At 45.4% G+C, this 21,251-nt stretch overlaps 2 protein-coding genes across 2 annotated transcripts in view; one reads left to right on the top strand and one right to left on the bottom strand.

The window, feature by feature from the left end:
- FANCD2 (FA complementation group D2) overlaps positions 1-1,892 on the bottom strand; it is a 130,839-nt gene extending 128,947 nt beyond the window's left edge. The window contains exon 1 of the mRNA XM_067561262.1: positions 1,840-1,892. The gene's annotated coding sequence lies outside the window, so the exon portion shown is untranslated. The remainder of the gene's footprint in view (positions 1-1,839) is intronic.
- A 5-nt stretch (positions 1,893-1,897) lies between these two features.
- On the top strand, positions 1,898-16,029 carry EMC3 (ER membrane protein complex subunit 3). The gene is made up of 9 exons (XM_067561261.1): positions 1,898-2,009; positions 3,621-3,789; positions 5,139-5,196; positions 7,345-7,438; positions 8,770-8,874; positions 9,872-9,953; positions 10,145-10,224; positions 12,721-12,803; positions 15,779-16,029. The coding sequence occupies exons 2-9, from the start codon at positions 3,635-3,637 to the stop codon at positions 15,905-15,907; spliced, it is 786 nt and encodes a 261-aa protein (XP_067417362.1). The 5' UTR covers positions 1,898-2,009; positions 3,621-3,634; the 3' UTR covers positions 15,908-16,029.
- The last annotated feature ends 5,222 nt before the right edge of the window (positions 16,030-21,251 follow it).

The following is a 21,251-nucleotide window of genomic DNA, read 5'->3' as shown; positions in this document are numbered from 1 at the left end:
TACCAGGAGGAGGAACATCCACACAGGATCAACACAGCACACAAGGAGAAGTGAGTCCACCCAAGTTCATTTGGGTCTGGAAACCCTCTCCTCCCTCCCCTCCATCATAGCAGAGGATGTGAGACCTCCAGCACTTGATCCAGAGACCCTCAGTGAACCCAGCAAGGGTCCAGAGCCCTCCACAGCACTCAGAGCGTGCACCTAAAACCTCCGGTGCTTGGAACCTCAGAGTTCCAGTGGAGCCATTCACTCCCAGCTAGGGGGCAGGCAGTGTTTTTACCATCATCATCCACTGCAGATTTCCACCAGGAAAGGCTCCTTTAATATACTATCTAATCTCTAATAGGTGAAATTCACTTCTATTCTATTCTATGTGCTGAGGCTGTGCCCATTTCAGTGACAACTGCCCATCACCATATTATCTGAGGATATTGGTGGATGGAGCTTAGGTTGTGGGGGTAGTTGGTCGAGTATCACCTCCTATTTTTCCCCAGTTTGACCCCTGCCAAAAGGTGAGTTTTCAACAAAACATGAGGTAGACTGAAAACACTTAAGTAACCTAGGGCTGTCATTAGATTCATACAGTTTAAAGCCAGAAGGGACCGTTAGATCACTTAGTCTGACCTGTAAAATACAGAGCAATAAATTTCTCCCAGTTACCACTGTGCTGAGCCCAGTAACTTATGTTTGGCTAAAGCATATCTTCCAGAAAGGCATCCAGTCTTGATGTGAAGACACTGAGAAAGCCGTTTGGCAGTTTGTTCCCATGGTTAACCACCCTCACGGTTAAAAATTTGTGCCTAATTTTGCATTTGAATTTGTCTGGTTTCAGCTTCCAGCCATTGGTTCTTGTTAGGTCCTTCTCCATTAGATAAAAGAGCCCTTTAATACCCATATTTTCTCCCTGTGAAGCTACTTATACACTGTAATCAAGTCACCTCTCAATCTTCTTTTTGATAAGCTAAACAGATCTTTTAGTCTCTCATTGTAAGGCAATTTCTCCAGCCCTTGAATCACTTTTGTGCATCTTTTCTGCACGCGCTCAAATTTTTCAAGATTCTTTTAAAAATGTGGAGACCAGAACTGGACTCAGTATTCCAGTATCAGTCTCACCAGTACGGTGTACACGGGAAATTGCCCCCACTGCTCCGACTCCCGTTTACACAGTCAAGGATTGCCACAGCATCACACTAACGCTCAGGTGCAGTTGCTTGTCCATGGTGCGCTATACACGACACCTATGATAAAGCACCTTCAGAGGCCAACTTGCGCCCAGGGAGGACAGGGAAATCCCACCCAGGAGTAGCGCTGACACACCGGATACGTTTGTTTAGATGTGAACCGGTTCTGGCGCTAGCTCCACACCGATGGACCTACTTGGCGCCCCAGTGGGTTGTCCCACGGCGCTAACAGCGGTCCCGGGGCCTCAGCCACTAACCGCGCATTCCCTAGCGCGCAGAAAGCGCGCAACGGCCATGGCGCCTGCCGCGCGCGTGCAGCGCGTTACACGCCGACTGCAAAGCAGGGCCTGACCCACGATGGCATCACGCCCCCGCCCGGCCCGAGGCAGAGCGCAGGTGACCCCCGTGCGCACAGCGGGGTCCTCCGCAAGCTGCCCCGCCCCGCCAGGCAGGGGCTCTCACCGGGCTGCGCGTCACCTGCGCACGCACCGCGGCAGCCTGGACGCTCCACGAGCCGGGCCGCCAGCCAACCTCCCACAGGTGCTTCCTATGGGGGGGGCACGCGCCGCGTCACCCGGGGGACATGCGGGGCCCCCTTCCCCTCACACAAGGGCGGGCGGGTAGGCCCCGCTGCCGGCAGCCCCAGTCCCGCAGTTACCGCTCGCGCTGACACTTCCAGGCTCTTCTCGAGTTTCCCGCCAGTCAGCGACTCGCGTGTCGCGCCATGATGACCTCACCGAGTGACGTACTTCCGGGCCTATCGGAAGGACTGACGCTGTGTCTGGACTCTGAGAGGGCCCGATCCCGGAAGCGGAGTCAAGGCGCAGGGTGAGGGGCCGGGGCCGGGGCAGCGCTGGGCTGGGGCTGGGGCTAGGGCTGGCGGCACCGGGCCGGGGGCTCTAGGCGGCTCTGGGGCAGGGCTGCCCGCGCTGCTGGGCACAGGGAGCTGATGCTCGCTGAGCGGGTGACCCATCCTGCTCCCCGGGGAGTGCCGGCCCTGGAGCGAGCCAAACGGGGCACGCGCACACACACACACACACACGCGCACTCACTCCAACCCCCCGTTCCCAGCCGCCTCCCTAGGCTGTTGCATTCTCCCCGCTGCTGGCAGGGAACGGTGGGTATTTTGTGAGGTTCTGGGTCGTGCTCAGAACTCGGGTGAGCCAGGCCGGGTGACTGACCCCAGGCGAAGAGAGGGCAGCCTGCCGTTCAGAGTGTGCGAGCGGTTGGAGGTGAAGAAGTTGCCCGCGAAGGGTTCCCCAGCCATCCAGGGAAGATAAATGAACCGTGCTGGAGCCTCAGTCCTCACAAGAATGAAAAGAACATTCTGCAGAGGACAGGCAGACACCAGGCAGTGTGGCAAGACATGAGACATGGCTCTGAGACTGGACATACTTCTGAAGTCAGTGGGCCAAGATCTGTGGGCGATTGTTCACATTGGCACTAATGACGCTGTGTCATGGGATAGCTCGCAGATAGTAGATGATTTCAGGGAACTCAGAAGCGTGCTGAAGAAGAATGTCCAAGTGATCTTTTCTGAGCACCTTCCTATAAGTGAAGGAAGGCAAGAGATTCTGGAAGTGAACCCCTGGCTAAGTAAATGGTGTAGAGTGGAGGGTTTCTGTTGTGTGGAACATTGGTCCACCTTCTGTAGGGAAAAGGGGCTGTGTAGTTTGGATGGTCTCTACCTCAGTAAAAATGTGACCCAATCTTTTCAGGGACAGGCTGGCCATTGTAGTCGGGATGGGGTTAAACTAGTAGCAAAAGAGGAGGGTAAAATGAGGGAAAATATGAGCACTCAGCACAAAATCAATATGTTGAAAACAAAATTAAACAAGGAACTGAAGGACATGAAGAGAAGATATTATTGAATTGCCTATACATTAGTGTTAAAAGCCTGGATAACAAACAAGAGGAATTGGAATTGCTATAATGTATGGGGGGGGAATGCGTGATCATGGGGGACTTCGGTTTGAGTAACACATACTGGAGGTTTCATGCTGCCAGCACTAAACCATCACTGGAATTTCTAAACATTATACATGGCAATTTCCTAACTCAAAGTGTTTCAGCCAACCCAAGGGAGTTCTTTATTGGAATTAGACCTTGTTTTAATAGATGAAGAGGGAATGGATCACAGAACTAAAAATTAATGGAAGCTTAGGTACAAGTGATCATGACTTGATCACATTTATAATGTGCAAACAGAATAAAGTCTGGACCAGAAATGTATATTCTTGGTGCTTTAAAGGAGCCAGTTTCACAAAATTTAAAACAATTATGAGCCAAATCAAGATGAACCTGCTGTTAGTCACCACATGCTAGTGAATACAAGTTCAAAACACACCATTTTTCCGACTGAAGATGCACCCTCCATGAGTGAAAAGTGCTACATGCCTTCTGGGTGTAATGTATAACCAGATCCATTTTGTTTATCAGAATCTACTGTAAAGATGAGTGAACCAGAGCTGCTGCTGGACTCCAATATCCGGTTATGGGTGGTTCTTCCAATTGTTTTCATAACATTCTTTGTTGGGATGATTCGTCACTACGTGTCCATCTTGCTCCAAAGTGACAAAAAGCTCACTCGGGAACAAGTGTCTGACAGGTAAGTTACTAGGAGCTAACAAAGTGCACCAAAGGTTTCCTATGGTCTTTCTAATAAAGCTAGGATAAAAGAACATTAAATTTGCAAAGTCAAGCAATCAAAAGTAAGGAAATGCCAGAATTAAAGTTGCTTGTGCAAGCTTAATTTGGAGTCTATGCAATATGATACAGTTTCTAATTACATGATCACATTTTTCCAATAGACCTTTTTCTCATATAATTAATATGATGGATGGAGCTTAGTGAATGAGCTTTCTTTTCCTTATTCACTGTGAGGCCCCAGGCCACAGTTACTGCACTATTCAAATCCTAGTAGGAAGACAGAATTATTCATTTCCGCATGGGCCTTTCTGTGGTCCTCATCATATAGCATCTGAGGATTTCATGAACATTGTGGGAAAAATTCTTTTGGTTCCCAAGTTTCTGGCACTGGCCCCTACAGAAACAAGATATTGAACTAGATGGACCAAATATCTGATCCATGTGGATAATTTCTATGTAAGCGCTATTATGATGCTATAAAAAGGTAGAGAGGCATCTATTGGAAGGAGTTCTTAAAACAGACTGAAGACCTCTCCCTTACGAGTATAAAGAGAATACAGACAGGGAGTATTCATTTATCTTGTTTTGTCTGGCTCTCCCCAGTCAAGTTTGGATCTCATCTAGAGCTGGAACTATTTTTTTCATTAGGTACTAATTTTGCAGTTGATTTACCCACAGTATCACTACTTCCTCTTGGTGAAGACTGAGGCTTATATAGAAATCTATTCTTATTTATCAAATATAACATTGATTCTCCTGCAGCTTTCCTATTAATTCTTGTTTAAGTTTGGACAGCAAAGATTTTGGTGAATCAGGTCTATTTAATGCTAGACATATTTTTGCTTTTCCTATAAAAAGTGCCTTTACGCCTTGCAGAAGTTGCTATTATCTGTCTGAGAATTCTGCTTAAAGGATGCCCAAAAATTCTATGAAGCTGCTTCATGCAGTCTAAATGTCATTGCAAAGGGTATGTATGCAGCATCTGATACAACTTAATTTGTCCTCTGAGGAAATCTTCCATTTTCCCAATCTGGAAAGAAGAGGAAGAGGTGACGTTTTTATTCCTCGCCCATCCTGATTTATGAATGAGATGCTGCAAACTGTGAAAAATATTACTCTGGAAATGAGTTTCCATTAATAGGAAGGTTTCTTTATATTTGTATGGTAGAGGTCCCTGAGTCAGTCTTTTTCAGCTCATTTACTGCTCAGCATGTTGTTTACTATGGGTGGAAAGGACTTGCAGCCCTCACGTCTACCTTCTCTAATATTGATCTTCAATAGTCCTGCAATAATGGGTTTCTTTTTTAGCCAAGTCCTAATTCGAAGCAGAGTCCTCAGAGAAAATGGAAAATACATTCCAAAACAGGTATGTGCATGTGTGAAGCTACATATTTGAATTGCTTTAATCTTTTTATGAAGGCTGCAAAGAGAATAGTGAAAATAAATTTATAAATTCCAAGGCCAGAAGGGACCAATGTGGTCATGTAGTCTGACCTCCTGTATGACACCAGCCACAGAACCCTCCCCGCAAAATAATTCCTAAAGCAGTTCTAGAAAAACATCCATTCGTAATTTAACCATTGAAACTTACCAAAGGTCATGGTGGATTCTCCATCACTGCTAATTTTTAATTACTCTGTTAAAAATTTACACCTTATTTCCAGCATGAATTTGTCTAGCTTCAACTTCCAGCCCTTGGGTGGTGTTTATATCTTTTCTGTGCTAGATTGAAGAGCATGTTACCAAATATTTGTTACCTGTGTTGGTACTAATAGGCTGTAATCAAATCACCCCTTAATCTTCACTTTGTTAGCTACATAGATTTATCTCTGTGAGTCTGTCACTATGTTCTAATCCCTTAATCATTTTCATGACTCTTCTCCGAACTCTCCAATTTACCAACATTGTTTTTGAATTATGGACACCAGAACTGGACACAATACTCCAGCAACAGTCACACCAGTGCCAAATACAGAAATAAAATCTCTTTGCTACTGCTCTAGACTCCTCCGTTGATGTATCCAAGTTGCATTAGCCCACAGAGTTGCACTGGGAGCTCTTGTTCAGCTGATTATCAATGATAACCCCCAAATCTTTTTTAAATATTAAGCGCAAGAAGTATATTGATTCATTGTTAAAACTGAGACTGGTCCTCAAATGTCAGGCAATTCCTAAAGTAGTTAAGGTTCATGTGGTCATTTTGTATATAAAATGTTAAATGTTTAAAAAGAAATGCAAGAAAGTGGAACACTGCAGGAGGTCACATGATGTGGGCTGATAGCTCTACTGATTAAGACCAAACATCCACCACCAGCAGTGATTGAATTGCTTTCAAAATATAAATATTTTGTTCTCAGCCTCTGAGAATGTTGGGAAGCCATCTTGGAGAAAAATGTAGACAGGCAAAAGTCTCCTTGGTGAGCAAATGACTTCTGTATGTGAAATAGTCAATACTGTTTGTGATGTGGATGCCTCTGAAAGAGAACGTCAGAGATGGATACCAGCCTAGGGGACACTGAAGATGGAAGCTCAGGCCAAATACAGATCAGTTATTGAAATTACTGGGATCCAGAGGGGAAAAGAAAACTAAGTGGCTTCAAGACTGAGCTTGATAAATGTATGGAGGTGTGATATGATGAAACTTCCTAGAATTGCAGGTAGCCAAATACCCCAATGGCTGGTGACGGGACACTAGATGGAGAGGGCTCTGACTTACTACAGAGAATTCTTTCCCAGATGTCTGGCTGTTGGGTCTTGCTGTAGTGCTCAGGATCCAATGACAACCATAGCTGGAGTTTGGAAGGAATTTTCTCCCGGGTCAGACTGGCAGAGACCCTGCGGTTGGGTTTTTTTGCCTTCTGCAGCAGGGGCCACAGGTCACTTGCAGGTTTAAAATAGTGGATTCTCTGCAATTTTAAGTTTTTTAATCATGATTTGGAGGATTTCAGTAACACATCCAGAGGTTAGGGGTCTATTACAGGAGTGGATGGGTGAGGTTCTGTGGCCTGCACTGTGCAGGAGGTCAGACTAGATCAGTAGTTCTCAATTTTCCCAGACTACTGTACCCCTTTCAGGAGGCTGATTTGCCTTGGTACCCAAAGTTTCACCTCACTTAAACTACTTGCTTACAAAATCAGACATAAAAATACAAAAAAGAGTCACAGCATGTTTACTGAAAAAAGTCGCTCATTTTTACCATATAATTATAAAATAAATCACAACCCTTCTCCCCGCCCCCCCAGGTTGAGAAACACTGATATAGGATATAGAGCAGTATAAACAAGTAATTGTCTGTATGAAGTTTTAGTTTGTACTGACTTCACTAGTGCTTGTCTTGTAGCTTGTTGTAAAACTAGGCAAATATCTAGCTGATGTATCCACTGGAAGACCTCTGGCTCCCTTCCCCCTCAATTGAGAACCACTGGACTAGATGAGGAATTCTGCTGTTTGAGCAGTCTTTTATACTTGTCTGGTTCCTGGCACAGTTAGAATTCACTGTTCCTTTTGTTTTCAGTCTTTCCTGACCCGGAAGTATTTCTTCAATAACACAGAGGATGGATTTTTTAAAAAAACAAAAAGGAAGGTAGTACCCCCTTCTCCAATGACAGGTATGTTAAGAGATCATTGCAAAAGACATTCTGACTAAGCAGGTGGATTTCCTGACAAGGCTCTAGTTCTCTCTTTTTATTTTCCCCCTTAAAACATAAACAACAAAGTAATAAGAATAGTAATAAAATGTTGGGTTGGTTTGGCTAGGGTCTACAAGCAACTGCATTTGGTGATGACAGCTGTTACCCTACACTTAAACTCTATTCTCAAATGCTCTTCAGAAAAGCAGTAGTCCAAAGGGGTGGCAACATTGTTCCACCAAAAATGACCAGAAAAAACAAGTTTTCACTGATCCATGTATGGTCATTTCTGTTATCTTAAAATGGTGCTGGTCTCTTACCATAACATTTCTGTACTCTCAGCAGAAGCCCTGCAAGTCCTCACTCACCATTCCTTTTAGGCCTCATCTGCACACAAACTTGCTTCAGTTGCATCCCTGTATGGCCACTTATGTCAGTTTAGCATAAACCTGTTCCTAATTGACTTAAGCTAAATTTAAATCCAAGTCCACCTAGAAGTTTGCACCATTTCAACTAAATTGGTTTAAATTAACACCTTTAGTTAAACCCCAGGTGTAGACAAGGCCTTAGCCCTGACAAACCCAGCTTCCACCATCTCTTTGTCTCTGTGCTCTGCTTTCTTTCAACAATAATTTTACATAACACTGCTTTTAGGTTGTGGCCTTTTTGCTACTTTTCCCCTCTTTGGGACAGTTTGTGACTTCAACCCAGGCTAGTATTCAACGCCAACATCTCCAAGGCCTGGGGAAGTGGGGGGGGGGAAAGAAGGGAAAAGTTAAATTCAATTCTGCCACTCATGTAGCCCTCCTGAAGTCAGTGTGGGCTAGGGTGCAACTAGGAGCTGATTCCAGCACCTAGCAGGGAAACAATTTGCCTTTCTAACTTCCTAGTCAAGCTGACATTTTTCAGAGGAAACATCTGAGCTCTACTGAGATGCAGGTAGAGTTTTATGCGAAGAAGCTCGCAGGAGACGGCATTCTTGTTAGTACTGGGAATTCATAATCCTGTGCTCTGTTTTGCTATGTGCCCCCACTTCAGGTCAGTGTAACAGATTTCACGGTTGAAGTGGCAGCCGTGTATTAACAGAGTGTCTGCTATTCACCTTTGTAAAGCGCTTTGAGATCTATGTACAAAGAGCGCTATATAAGCCCTAGACAGGGTATTGTCATTAGCCACCTTCTCTCCTAACTGAAACAACCCACTTTTTCAGTCAAGCTAAGTGACCTCTGACATTGTTTTCCTTTAACTACAGTCAGAAAGGCTGAGTGTAGTCAGTGCTTAATGTGCAGTGTTCAATCTGTACCTGACAGATCCTACTATGCTGACGGACATGATGAAAGGGAACGTAACCAACGTTCTACCCATGATCCTCATCGGCGGTTGGATCAACATGACGTTCTCGGGCTTCGTAACAAGTAAGTGTCAGAAATGAGGTTGTTCGTGGCGCAGTGAGCAGTGGTTGCCTGCAGGCATTAGGCCCCATCAGAGAGCATTGCAATCTCTGCCTGAGCATGGGCTGAGCTAGTGGAGTGAAATGAGTGTGATCCTTGCTCTAAAGGGGCCCAGCAGATTTCTCCCCTTGATCAAATGGAGAGAGAGTGCAGAATCTTAACATTGTTATTGATGGTAGGTGTGATCTCCTTGCAGCTGGGAAACGCCTCCAGCTCCCTCTTCTCAGGGCCAAGTGTCCCATCCCCAACTATGGATTGCATAGAGCGGGGTTTTCATCTTAAAGAGCTGGAACGTATGTCTTCATTTATGAATTGGAGAGAGGCATAAAGAAGTCTTTGTGCCATGTGCTGAGGTAGCTTTGCAGTGCTTGCTTTATGATGTTGCATCACTTGTCATACTGGCACTGTTATGAGTAAGCAAGACGTTCACTAACAGCGAGCAGGGTATTTATGGCACAGTCGCACTCCAATGCAATGGCTCATTCACTCAGTGACGGAGTGAGAAACACTTTCAAATAGCAAAATGTGACTGTGAAATACAGACACTGATGGGGCTAGTTGGAAACGTGTAGCACAAGAAACTGCTTGGAACTTTGTTTTATTGCCTACAGTTGAAATTGGAGGAGTAGGTTTCCTTCCACCCATGTACAGGAGTCAGGTCACTCTTAAGTAACTTGTGCAATGGGTTCCAAACATATTTCCTTCAATTTGAGTTTTGTTTTACTCCTGCCATTTGTGAGATGAGTTGATAGCAGTGATGATTTCATCTGTTTTTCAATCTGGTTGAAGTGACTTCAAAAAACCCCTCAAAATGTGACTATTACTAGGAGTTCAAAATAAATGAGTTTTATATAAATCCTCTTTGTATGTATTAACATTTTTCAGCTGAACACCTGGTTGAGGAATAGTTCTGCATTGCTTACCATTCTTTGTGAAATAGTCTTTTTTACCTTCCTTGCAGCAAAGGTACCATTTCCCCTGACACTGCGCTTTAAACCAATGCTGCAGCAGGGGATTGAGCTGCTCACTTTGGATGCATCCTGGTAAGAGCGTTTGTTTATTTATTTTTTAAATCAATACTTCACAGGCTGGGGCTATGGGACTTTGCGATGAAAAACTGAGAATGAATTAGAATTCCCTGTGCATGCATTGTGCCTGCGAGATCACACTCTAGGCACCCTGCAATTAGGTACTCATTGAGCTGAACTAGAACCTTTCTGTTTTGGTTTGTCAGGGTGAGTTCTGCTTCCTGGTACTTCCTAAATGTGTTTGGACTTAGGAGCATTTACACACTCATCCTGGGTCAAGATAATGGTAAGACGCTATTATTTGTGTTAAAAACTGGTTACTGCTTGTGTTGGAGAGTTCATCTCAGTGAATGCTAGACTCCAGCTGTGCCAGGAAAGCCGTGAGTTGTCCAGTCAGACCCCTGCCATTACATAATGATACTCATTGACTCAGTCCTACTGCTATCTTCTCTGCATGGATGACACTCCCGCCAGCCTTGGAAATCTATTCCATTACCCTGACTGTTAATAACCTTCCACAGTTTGTAGCTTATGCTTTTCCTTCCTTAGCCTCAAAGAGATGGGGAGAAATCTCTAAATGTTTGCATTTTTAGCTTTAAAGAAAAGTGCAAAGACTAGTGAAGTAGCTAGATGCAGGGCAGTGGGACAAGAAGTTACCGTCAAAATTTCTTGGCTGGGGCACTGAGTTCACATCTCCCTCCTCCCCACACACTCCTATATGAAGTTCTCTTTGCCCCTACTCACAGGGGAGAGAAGAAGAGGAGATGCATCCCCTCCCCCCTTCAGTAAGCATCAGCCACCGCACAGGAAGGGCTGGAAGGGGGTATTGCATTTTGGACTGGTATGCCAAAAGACCCAGGCAATAGCCCCAGCACTCCTGGAGCTTTCCCCAACAACTGTTACAGTTCATTCTTGTGCCTCCAAGTCAGAATCTCTGATCCAGCGGAAGTCTGGGGACAGCAGAAAATAAACTGACGTTTACATCAAAGCAACAGGGTCTGCTGTACTGACTGCAACATTGGCTGCAGTTGTGGGGACAGTGGGTGCTACTAAAGAAGAGTATGCATGCCCAAGATCTTAAGAGTTCACTGTTTCAGGCCCCAATCTGCAACGGGGTAAATTGGCTCAATCTGGCCTTCTGTAGGCATCCGTCTCCATGGCTCCGCCCTTCTAGGGATTGTCATGTCCATATTTAGGATGGTTCTGAGAAAAAAAGAGACTCTCCCAGTTCTTCTTTAAAAATCATTAACTTGTGATGAGAAACCCTTTAATAACATTCAAGCCCCCCTGGGCTACTTCCTACCCTGTCGGCGGCAGCATTCCATGATTCTCCAGGGCCTCCAAGGTCCCCAGTAGGTGCGGTCCCTGGCAGCTCTGTCCCTCCTCAAGGTTTGTCTGGCAGCTAAGGATCTGTCCGGGGCTCAGCGTGGTTTGGCTCAGTCATCAGCATCTGCAGCATTCTGGAGAGAGCCAGTGGTATGTCTCCCTCCCGGTCAGCAGTCCGCCCAGACTGCACTGCTGCCTTTCATATCCCCCTTCCATGCAGAGTATGCCCAGCAGGGGCAGAGGGGCTTGGCCTTTTCAGACCACAGCGAGTCTTCAATCCTCTCTATGCCACAGTGGGGCCCTGTCACAGCCCTGAAGTCGGAAATTCATTTCTCTCAGCTGGACAAGCTCTTTCTTCCACTACTAGTGCAAGCTGCTAAGTTGGTATCTCGGGAACAATGCTCAAAGGAATGATGCTCCCGGTAGTCATAAAATGAGAGGCTCCCCAGCCCATCAGACTGGTATCATGTAACCTAGAAAAATTTATGTTACTGAGCTTTTAAAGGAAGTTTGGTAACAATCTCCTGGAATTAAGAGAAGTACAAATGGCCTTCAAGCTGCTGGTCACCAAAAAAACCCACAGCAGGTAACGCACATCACTTGCCAAGGAAGTAGTAAGAACGTAGTTCTTCTCAAAGAGAAACTACTGCTATTCCACTCAGCCAAGCACAACCGGATTTTTATTATTTGAGTGACACAGAAAGGGACACACAAGTAGATCTGGTTTATACACTTGTACAAGAGCAGACTAGCAGAGATTCCCTACCCTGCGTTTATCAAGGTTCACTCCATTTAAGTCTCTGTAGTTTTTTTACACCAAGAAAAGTGAAGCTTTAGTGGGAGAGTGGGGCAGAACCACCATCAAGGGGGTAATAGCATTCTCCCCACACCTTCTCTGGACAGAAGTTTACTGAAACCTTTCACTACTGGCAGTTCACCTGTTCAAGCTGAGTTTTGTTTTTGCTTCATGGATTCTTGCCCTTAGCCATTTTAGCATTAATTTCTTTGGAACGTTTTCAGTTTGGAGATCTGTGTAGCTGTGCCACTTTGCCTCTTGCTAGTCAAATTGTCAGTGGAAATGCGAAAAGATCCTGCACTGGCGGCGAGACTGAGGGTCTGTGTTTTCATCTGTGGAAGCCGTTAAGTTGGAGAAGGCAGGGTCTGACAGCCAGGGGACAAAGCTTTAGCTTGCACGTGGAGGAAAGTTACCCACCCATCTGCACTGATGCTGAGCTCAGGAAGGAATTAGCAGATGAGAAATGTTCCTTTGCACGCTGTCTCATGAGCATACATTACTGTGGTCCTGCAGGGTCAGCATAGCATTATCATGGTGAGTTGGTGCCTGCAATTCTGTAGCCTACAGTTAGGATCCAGAACTGCTTCACTGGTGGTATAGTGCTTTCAGGAGTTCTCTGTCCATGTGAAGTAAATATCCATTCTTGTTTCTCTGTTGCAGCTGCAGACCAATCTAGGGTGATGCAGGAACAGATGACGGGAGAAGCAATGGCCATGCCCGCAGATACTAACAAAGCATTTAAGGTACAGTATTGCTTAAATTTCTAACTTCACTTGTGTGCCATAATCTTACAAGCTTGCATACTGCATAAGAATGGCCCTACTGGCTCAGACAAATGTCCATCTAATCCAGTATCCTGTCATCTGACAGTGGCCAATGCCAGGTGCTTCAGGGGGAATGAACTGAACAGGTAAATCATCAAGTGATCCGTCCTGTCGATCATTCCCAGCTCTTGATGGACCTACCTCCATGAAGTTACCTAGGGTTTTTTTAATGCTGTTATAGTCTTGGCCTTCACAACATCCTCTGACAAGGAGTTCCATAGGTTGACTGGGTGTTGTGTGAAGAAATACTTCCTTTTGTTCATTTTAAACCTGCTGCCTATTCATTTCATTTGGTGATCTCTAGTTTGTGTTATGAGGAGGAGTAAATAGTACTTCATTTACTTTCTCCACACCAGTCACAATTTTATAGACCTCTATCATATCCCCCCTTAGTCATCTCTTTTCCAAGCTCAAAAGTCCCAGTCTTTTTAATCTCTCATATGAATCAGAATTGGAAGGGACCTCAGGAGGTCATCTAGTCCAACCCCCTGCTCAGAGCAGGACTAACCTCAGCTAAATAATCCCAGCGGGGGTTTTGTCAAGCCGCAGCTTAAAAACCTCTAAAGATGGAGATTCCACCACCTCCCTAGGTAACCCATTCCAGTGCTTCACCACCCTCCTAGTGAAAAACTGTTTCCTAATGTCCAACCTAGACCTCCCTATGGAGATAGGATATAGAGAATCTTCATTAATAGATCCTCCCCTTATGATTGTCTCATCCGATGTCACATGCTCCTCTGCACCTGTTGGCTTTCCCCCCAGACCTTAGTTTAAAAGCTGCTCTATGACTTTTTTAATTTTACGTGCCAGCAATCCAGTTCCATTTTGGTTCAGTCAGAGCCCAACTTTCCTGTGTAGGCTCCCACTTTCCCAAAAGGTTCCCCAGTTCCTGATGAAGCTAAACCCCTTCTCCCTACACCATCGTCTCATCCACACAGTGAGACCCTGCAGTTCTGCCTGTCTAACTGACCCTGCACGTGGAACTGGAAGCAATTCAGAGAATGCTCCCATGGAGGTCCTGGACTTCCATCTCTTACCTAACAGCCTAAATTTGGCCTCCAGGACCTCTTTCCCAGAACAAGTGATGCATGACTTATTCCCAGATCAGCTACTGGTGGCATAAGGAGTTTGTAAACTGGTGGGGTGACTGTAGTCACCAGCAAGGATTTTTCTCAGGTGACTATCTTTTCCTGTATAAATCAAGGCATGTTAGCACTAGCAAAACGAACAAGATTCTCCAGTCTGGGGTTCATTTATTCCCCTGAACTTAGAACCCTGCCTTCCCACACAAATTATTCTAGGCCTCAGCACCTGTTCAAAGGAAGAGGGGAAGTCAGCTTACTGAGGGTAGCACCCTCTGACTCAGTCCTTGAGACTATGCCACAGGCAGGAAGGAAATCAAGAGATCCTTCTCAGCTTTGATAGCAGCCACCAAATCCTGCCTGGCTATCCAGTCATCCTAGATTGTCTTTGCCCAGCCTTAGTCCCAGGTGCCTCTTGCTGCTAAGAGTTCTCACCTTAATTCAACAGGAAAACTCAGTGGGCTCATTGGCTCTGAAAATGCAGAATGAAGCAGTGATGGTGGCCTCCTGATCAGAATTTTGGCCATTCTTCAGCATATTCTCATACAAGAGAGACCCCTTCCTCTTAAGATTGGTGAAGACAAGATTATTCTTGGGAGCATCACTCAGCCATCACCAGTGCCTCATTCAGAGAAGCCAAACTACCCTGTCAATGAAGCATGCTTGACTCCCACCACTTCTTAACTAAACTGCTGGGGCCCCTCTGACCTACAGCCTCATGATTTTTTAAATCTAGAACCTGCCTTTTTTATAAAAGGCAAATAAGACTTCTGGCATGTTTGTTTCTTCTCTATGATATTTTAAGTCTCCGTTACTTGAAAGTTTATTTTTCTGAGAATAGAGAAGCTTCATTGCCCTACAGACCTGCATATAAGCTCAGTCGCAAAACAAACCAACCTCCTCATTTTATCTTTTAAAATATAATTCTCATGTGTTTGCTGAGTATGCCTACACTAACTTAACCTGCTAATGGCTCAGGACTCGGAAAGTAACGGACTTCTGCCTCAACTTCAGTGAGGTGAAAATGAGACATGTATGGAAGATTGGGTAGAAATTCTGCTAGACAGATCCTCCAGCTACAGCCCTGGAAATGCTGAGGCTCTGCAGGAGACTCAGCCTTGGGAATCTACTCCAGTCATAGAATCATAGAGTTGGAAGGGACCTCAGGAGGTCATCTAGTCCAACCCCCTGCTCAAAGCAAGACTAACCTCAGCTAAATAAGTCCTACAGAATTTGTAAGTTCCACAGTCTCCTGGGACCTGGTCAGCATGTTCCCTCTTGCACAGGTGATAAGCCCCAATCCCTGTGAATTTAATCAATTCTGCCATGAGGCCTGCAAAATTCTCAGCGGTACAGTTAATCTTAACAATATCTCCCAAGTGAATTACCCAATTTGCCAAGAGACAATACTCCCAGAGAAGACAAGCCAATCCAGCCAATGTGGCATTTGTAGTCACAGGTGTTTTAGAGGGAGAACCCACCAAAAAGTTAGAGGCCTTTGCAGAAAGAAGAAAAACTAATTTTTCAAATTCTTTGTAAGCATGAAAGGCCTTATCTCTCTGAAATGCTTTAATTAACCAACTTTTCAGATACATTCTTCTGTAAGAGTTGAGTACTTGTGAGTAATTTCATGCAGAAAGTATTTGTTTTGAGGAAGTTGGGAGAAGGTGTGTGAAATTGGGCATAGTGCGCTTTAAACAAACAGGACATTGCACCATCCTCAGAGAATAGGCATAGGAAGTGACCAGAGAACTGTTCTGATACTCAGGCCTCTCTCTTTCTTCCCCCCCTTTATATTTATTCTCATTGCAGACGGAATGGGAAGCTTTAGAATTGACGGATCATCAGTGGGCATTAGAGGATGTGGAAGAAGAGCTCATGGCAAAAGATCTCCACTTTGAAGGCATGTTTAAGGAAGAGTTACAGACATCTATCTTCTGAAAGCAGCGCTGAGCTTGAACAAATGCTTTGCATTTTCATGCAGAAAGCCTTTTTAAAGAAATCTGTTACTTACTGAAATGCACTGTATTTTTGATGCTCAGAATAAAAGAGCACGTTCAGAACTGCAGTTATTTAACTTCCACTAATATGACACTCGAAAGAGTTATTGTTCCCATCTGTCTTCAGTGTATATTTGATGCAAAGGGGATCAGTACAGGTTTTCAGTTACTAGGAGGGATTTTTATTTCTTTTCAGAAGACATACATCTTTCAGTCATGGCTGCTAAAACAAGAGGCTTATTGACCAACAGTAGATTCTAGTCCTATCATAAACAAATGAAAAATAGGGATTTGGAGATAAAGACTCAAAACTTCACTACAACACCAGAAACATCAAAACTTCTTGGAATTCAAAAATCAAGTATTGTACTAGACATCTGTATTTTTCCCTTTAAAACATCATCCAGACAGCTAGAAATCCAATTGTCCTTTGCTGTTAAAACAGTCTTCAAAAAAGTAGAAAATAACAACCATGTCAGAATAAGAAATGCAGAACTAAAGTACCAAGTAATTATATCATTCATCTTTCAGAATCAGTCTCAGAATTCAGTTTTCTGAGGTTTTGATTTTTCCTGCTTGTGTTTATAGTCTTTTCCTGTTTTAATCAGTTTGTTTTCCACTGACAAAATCATACAAAGGAAAAAAAACCCTTGCAATAATGCTAAAAAAAACAACCCACACATGCAACTGCTGTCAGAATTATTGTTCCTCTGAAAAACCAAGATATAAAGTGCAATTTGCATATGGACGTGGCCTAACTTGCTGTGTAATACATATTTCATTGTTTTTGACCTAAGATGATGCATAACAGGGAGCACAAGTACAGTGCACATTCCTCAAAGTCACACTGCCCCTGGAAGTGTTAATATTGGGTTATGGTTCTTGGTGTTATTATTGTACTTAACTGTTTGCATAGACTTAATGTGGTATAAGTATGCCTGACAGTGACCTGGTATCTACAAATTAAATTACTAGCAAAATAATTCTTGCTTTTCTTCTGATGGAGCTGCAGCTAATGCCGACCGGCTGCGTGACAATGGACACTCACCTCACACGAATGTGTCCTGTCGGATGGGTGTAATGCTGCAATCTTTTTTTCTTGCCCCTGGTGCCCCCTGTAAGTTGTCAACCTTGCTAGACAGGTATTCAGGGGCTCAGCCCTCCAACCAAGTAACAGTCAAAAAATGAATGAACCTTTTCCAGGTTAGCAAAGATTCAACCAACAGCAAGGTCTTCAGTCCCACCCATGGGTCCTTTAAATCCACCCCATCATTGGGGCTTCTGAACAAGCCTTGTCCCCTTCTCAGGGCTTAGGCCACTTTCCAGGCCTGCCGCACACCCATTACTGTCCATCCCACCTAGTGAGCCCATCCATAGCAGCCACGTACTGCCTCCTTTAATTGGTTGCTGCTGTTTTCCCAGGCCTCGTCCCACCTGGTGCCTTTCCTTTCCCGTTACCTTATCGAGTTACAGTTCTCAAGGTCTCCCAGGTCCAGTAAATACTGCCAGTCAAGTTGCCATGGCCACCTCGGAGCACCCTTCCTCACCCCACTGGTGAGGCCTGGAACTAACCTGCTAAGGCCCTGCAGTTCCTTTTAGTTGAGCCTGCTGGGCTCTGATTGGCTGCTGCCATGCAGCCTTTCTAGGCAGACCTGGAGGACCCATCTTTGCTGCTCCTTCTTGGGGCGGGACATGGTAGGACCATAGGGCCTCCAGCAGGGAGCCACGAAGGACCAGGTACAGCCTGTCACTAGCTGCCACTACAGTACAAAGTGAGAGCTAATGCATTAAGCACTCTTGAGAGCTGTATTTTTTGGGGCCCAGTACACATCTGATGGGTTCTCTAGCTCCTATGCACAGCTAGGGGATCCTCAGGGACTAACAATAGAAATAAGCAGCAGGACACGTAGATGCCCCAGTTTGTCAAACAGACTCACTTCAAATCTGTGAATGAAATAGCCATTTTATTTTCAGGTAAGTTAAACAGGGACCAGGCCTGGATGGACTTGACTGGGAGGCACTGGGGTGTAGGCTATTGCTGCCATGCCAAAAGCCATAGCATTAGATCAGCAAAGGGACATAGGTCAGCTGCCACTTTAGGCACCTAAATCCAGCATTTAGATCCTCAGAATGCGCTAAGCTGCCACTTAACCCAGTAGGCACCTACAGCCCCAAGACAGCTACGTTTCTACAGGTAAATGCCAGAGGTGCCTCCGTCTCTGCTGGTGCCTGTGCCAGAGCGGTGCAAGTGCTGACGTCGCTGAGCAGCTCAGTAGCTGAGGCCTGGCACGGTTCACACACGAGGCATTCCCCTAGCTGTCTCGTCTGCGGGACTTGCGACAGCAGGCGTGCTCGTGGCATGCCCAAAAGAGAGGCAGGGATCCCCTCCTTCCAATCAGATAGTCTCATTTGAAGCATGGACTTACCCCCAGGGTCCTACCTCCCAGGTGAGTGCCCTAACCCCTGGGCTACTAGGCATAAGGGCTCGCCCCCAGCATCACCTCCTTCTCCTCCTTGGCATTTCCTAGTGGCTAGCTTAAGTGGATCCAATTCTTAGGCCCCTAACCCTCCCTATACATTTCATAGGGGCCAGGGCACCTAACGCAGGGTGGAGAATTCCACTGTGTACCTCAAAGTTAGGGCAGCAAGAATGAGCCTAAGTCGTCTTTGTGAATCTAGCTCCTAGGTTCTAGGTTTGGGTCTGAAATGTGCTCTTGTTTTTGTCGGCACTTTTTGCCAACACTGAGTGAAGATACCCTGTCCTGTCCGTGCATGCTGTTAAGGCACATGTCCACTACACATCACCCTTGTCTCAGTCACTGCATAATTAAACATTCCCACAAGGGTGAGGAAAATAGCATTTTGCTGCTGTCTACCCAAATTAAAAAAAAAGTTCTTTTGCAGTAATGAAAATTTTTTTTAAAAAATCCAAAGGAATACTCTGGGTATTAAATGCGAAGGTTGCATAGGTAGAAATTCAAAGTCAGGAGATATGACAGTGAAGGTTGCATGAATGACCATATGAGGTACTGTAATGGGGTTTGCAAACCCCATTGTGAGCTTAGGTAAAAGGAAGAGGGGAATCTCTCTTGTCTGCAGGCAAGCAGCTCAACCACACCCACACGCAGCTGCCAGTTATGGAGGCGGGCACCCAACTGTGCCCAGTGGCGGAAACAAAGCCTGCAACAAAGGGGAGAGTGTGGGAAGGGGAGGCAGAAAGGCCTGGGACAGCACCCCTGCTCCAGGCTGCCTCCCTAAGCACAGCTCAGAGATGGAGGCTCACTTCTAGATTCAGAAGTGCAGAGTCAAAGAAGTGCCTTGACCAGGGCAAACGAAAAGGGTCCCGTCGAGGGCAGCAGCACCCCTCCCAAGGACCACATAGCCGTGGAGTCAGCGATAAATACGTAATGAGGTACTCAGCGTTGTGTTGCCCAACTAACTGTAATCTTAACGAGGAATAACATCGTGTCAAATGTCGGTTGCTTGAGCATCTTCCAACGGTTATATGGCATATTGCAACATGGAAGTAAGCATCCTTTACGTCAAGGGCAGTGTATCGGATCCTCTGTTCCAAGGAGGAAATAATTGAAGCTAGGGTAACCAGGTGGAATTTTATTTTTTTCAGGAACTTGTTCAACGCTTCTAGATCTAAAAATAGGTCTGAGACCTCCTTTTGCTTTGGGAATAAGGAAGTAATGGGAATAGAAGCCCTCCCCCAAGATACAATGGGCCTTCCTCTCCCTGAAGAAGAGACTGGACCTGTCGAAGGGGGAATCTCCATCCTTAGATGTTTTAAGGCCCAGGTTGACAAAGCCCTGGCTGGGATGATTTAGTTGGGGTCGGCCCTGCTTTCAGCAGGGGGTTGGACTAGATACCTCCTGAGGTCCCTTCCAACGCTAATCTATGATTCTTAACAGAGAAAAAAAGAAAAGCAACCCTCCAAAGAAAACACAAATGGTACAAACCTCTGGCATAAAGAAGCAAGAGTTTGCAAACAAACTGAGGGAACACATGAGAGTTTGTAAATGACTTAGTTTAATTGAACCGTCTATACTACCTGGAACCTGCCATTTTACCCCAGAAAGGCTCCATATTTGAGAACTGTTGTTTGTTAAGTCTGTGCCTATGTAAACCTTTGTGCCAGTTTTCCCTAATTCAGCTGGTGCAGAGCAGAGCTGGCCATGCTGTAATCCTCTTCCAAATCCAGAACTGTTTGGATAATCTCTTCATCCTCAATGCTTGGTCTTCGGTGCTGTACTCCAGGCCTTGGCACAGAGCTGCTGCTTGCATCCATGCAGACAGCTAAAACATCTTCTCGAAGGGGGGGCTCACTTGAGTGCCTGGGAACTCGGCTCAACTCATTCGCTAGGGCCAGCTGTCCTAACTCCTCTATAGCCCAGATGTTCGGGTTCCCTACAAAACGAAGGAAAACGCCATGAAAACCAGTTCCTCAGTAGCTGGAGAAGAGTAACCGAGGCTGTGACTGTCGTATGTACAGTATAATCACTTACATGGACACGTATCTCATTACCAACACTTCTCCCATCATTTACTGGCTGAGGAGGGCTCAAGAGCCCTGGAGTTCTTTTATATCCCAATATACACTGCAGTGTAGCCCTGGGCTCCCCACACTGGTTTGCTGTGGGAGCAGTTCAGGAGCACTGGTTTTGGTACATTTTTCTACTGCCTCACTTATTTGTCTCCTCTCTAAAGTGAGCAATCCCAATCTTGTTAATCCTTTTTTAACTTTTAATCTCCCAGCCCTGGATCGTTCTCTGAACACCCATCTAGTTCTGCAATCCATTCTTTGATTGGGGTGGCCAGTCCTGCACCCAGTATCTGGATGAAGCGCTACTGTTGCTGTAGATGAAGGCGTTATATTTTCTGTATCACTCTCCACCCCATTCCTTAGGAATCCCAGCATGCGCATTGAGCAGAGGGCTCCATGAGCTGTCCACAGTGATGCCCAGCTGCCTTTCCTGGCACAGCCGATACAGCTAATTGGGAACCCTGTGAGATGCGTGGGGAATTAATTTTCCCCTCCAGAATGCACTCCCTGGCATTTCTCAATACTGAATTCCATGTGCCATCTTGTTGCTCACTCACAGAGCTTGGTTAGGTGCCTCTGAAGCGCCTCACAATCTTAGTAGGTAGATGGCATAGTTGTAGGTATTGGCAAGCATGTGGTTTTTGCAAGCCAGAGTACCAAGGTTTGAAAAGCACCTATGGGTGTCATTGGAACAGAGCTGTGAGTGTGTGAAAATGCCCCTTTTCATCCACTCTTT

This window comes from Emydura macquarii, unplaced genomic scaffold (genome assembly GCF_026122565.2).
Source record: "Emydura macquarii macquarii isolate MOO-44397 ecotype Brisbane River unplaced genomic scaffold, CSIRO-AGI_Emac_v2 contig_2369, whole genome shotgun sequence".
NCBI classification, from domain to species: Eukaryota; Metazoa; Chordata; order Testudines; family Chelidae; genus Emydura; species Emydura macquarii.
The sequence above is the reverse complement of the archived record's forward strand: the minus strand, read 5'-3'. Positions and strand labels throughout refer to the sequence as shown.

Bases quoted from the DNA above. Each gene is read 5' to 3' on its own strand.
- EMC3 (XM_067561261.1), top strand. From the start codon at position 3,635: ATGAGTGAACCAGAGCTGCTGCTGGACTCCAATATCCGGTTATGGGTG. The intron at 8,875-9,871 runs GTAAGTGTCAGA...CCTTCCTTGCAG, and splicing joins GTTCTCGGGCTTCGTAACAA to CAAAGGTACCATTTCCCCTG. The intron at 12,804-15,778 runs GTACAGTATTGC...TTCTCATTGCAG, and splicing joins ATACTAACAAAGCATTTAAG to ACGGAATGGGAAGCTTTAGA.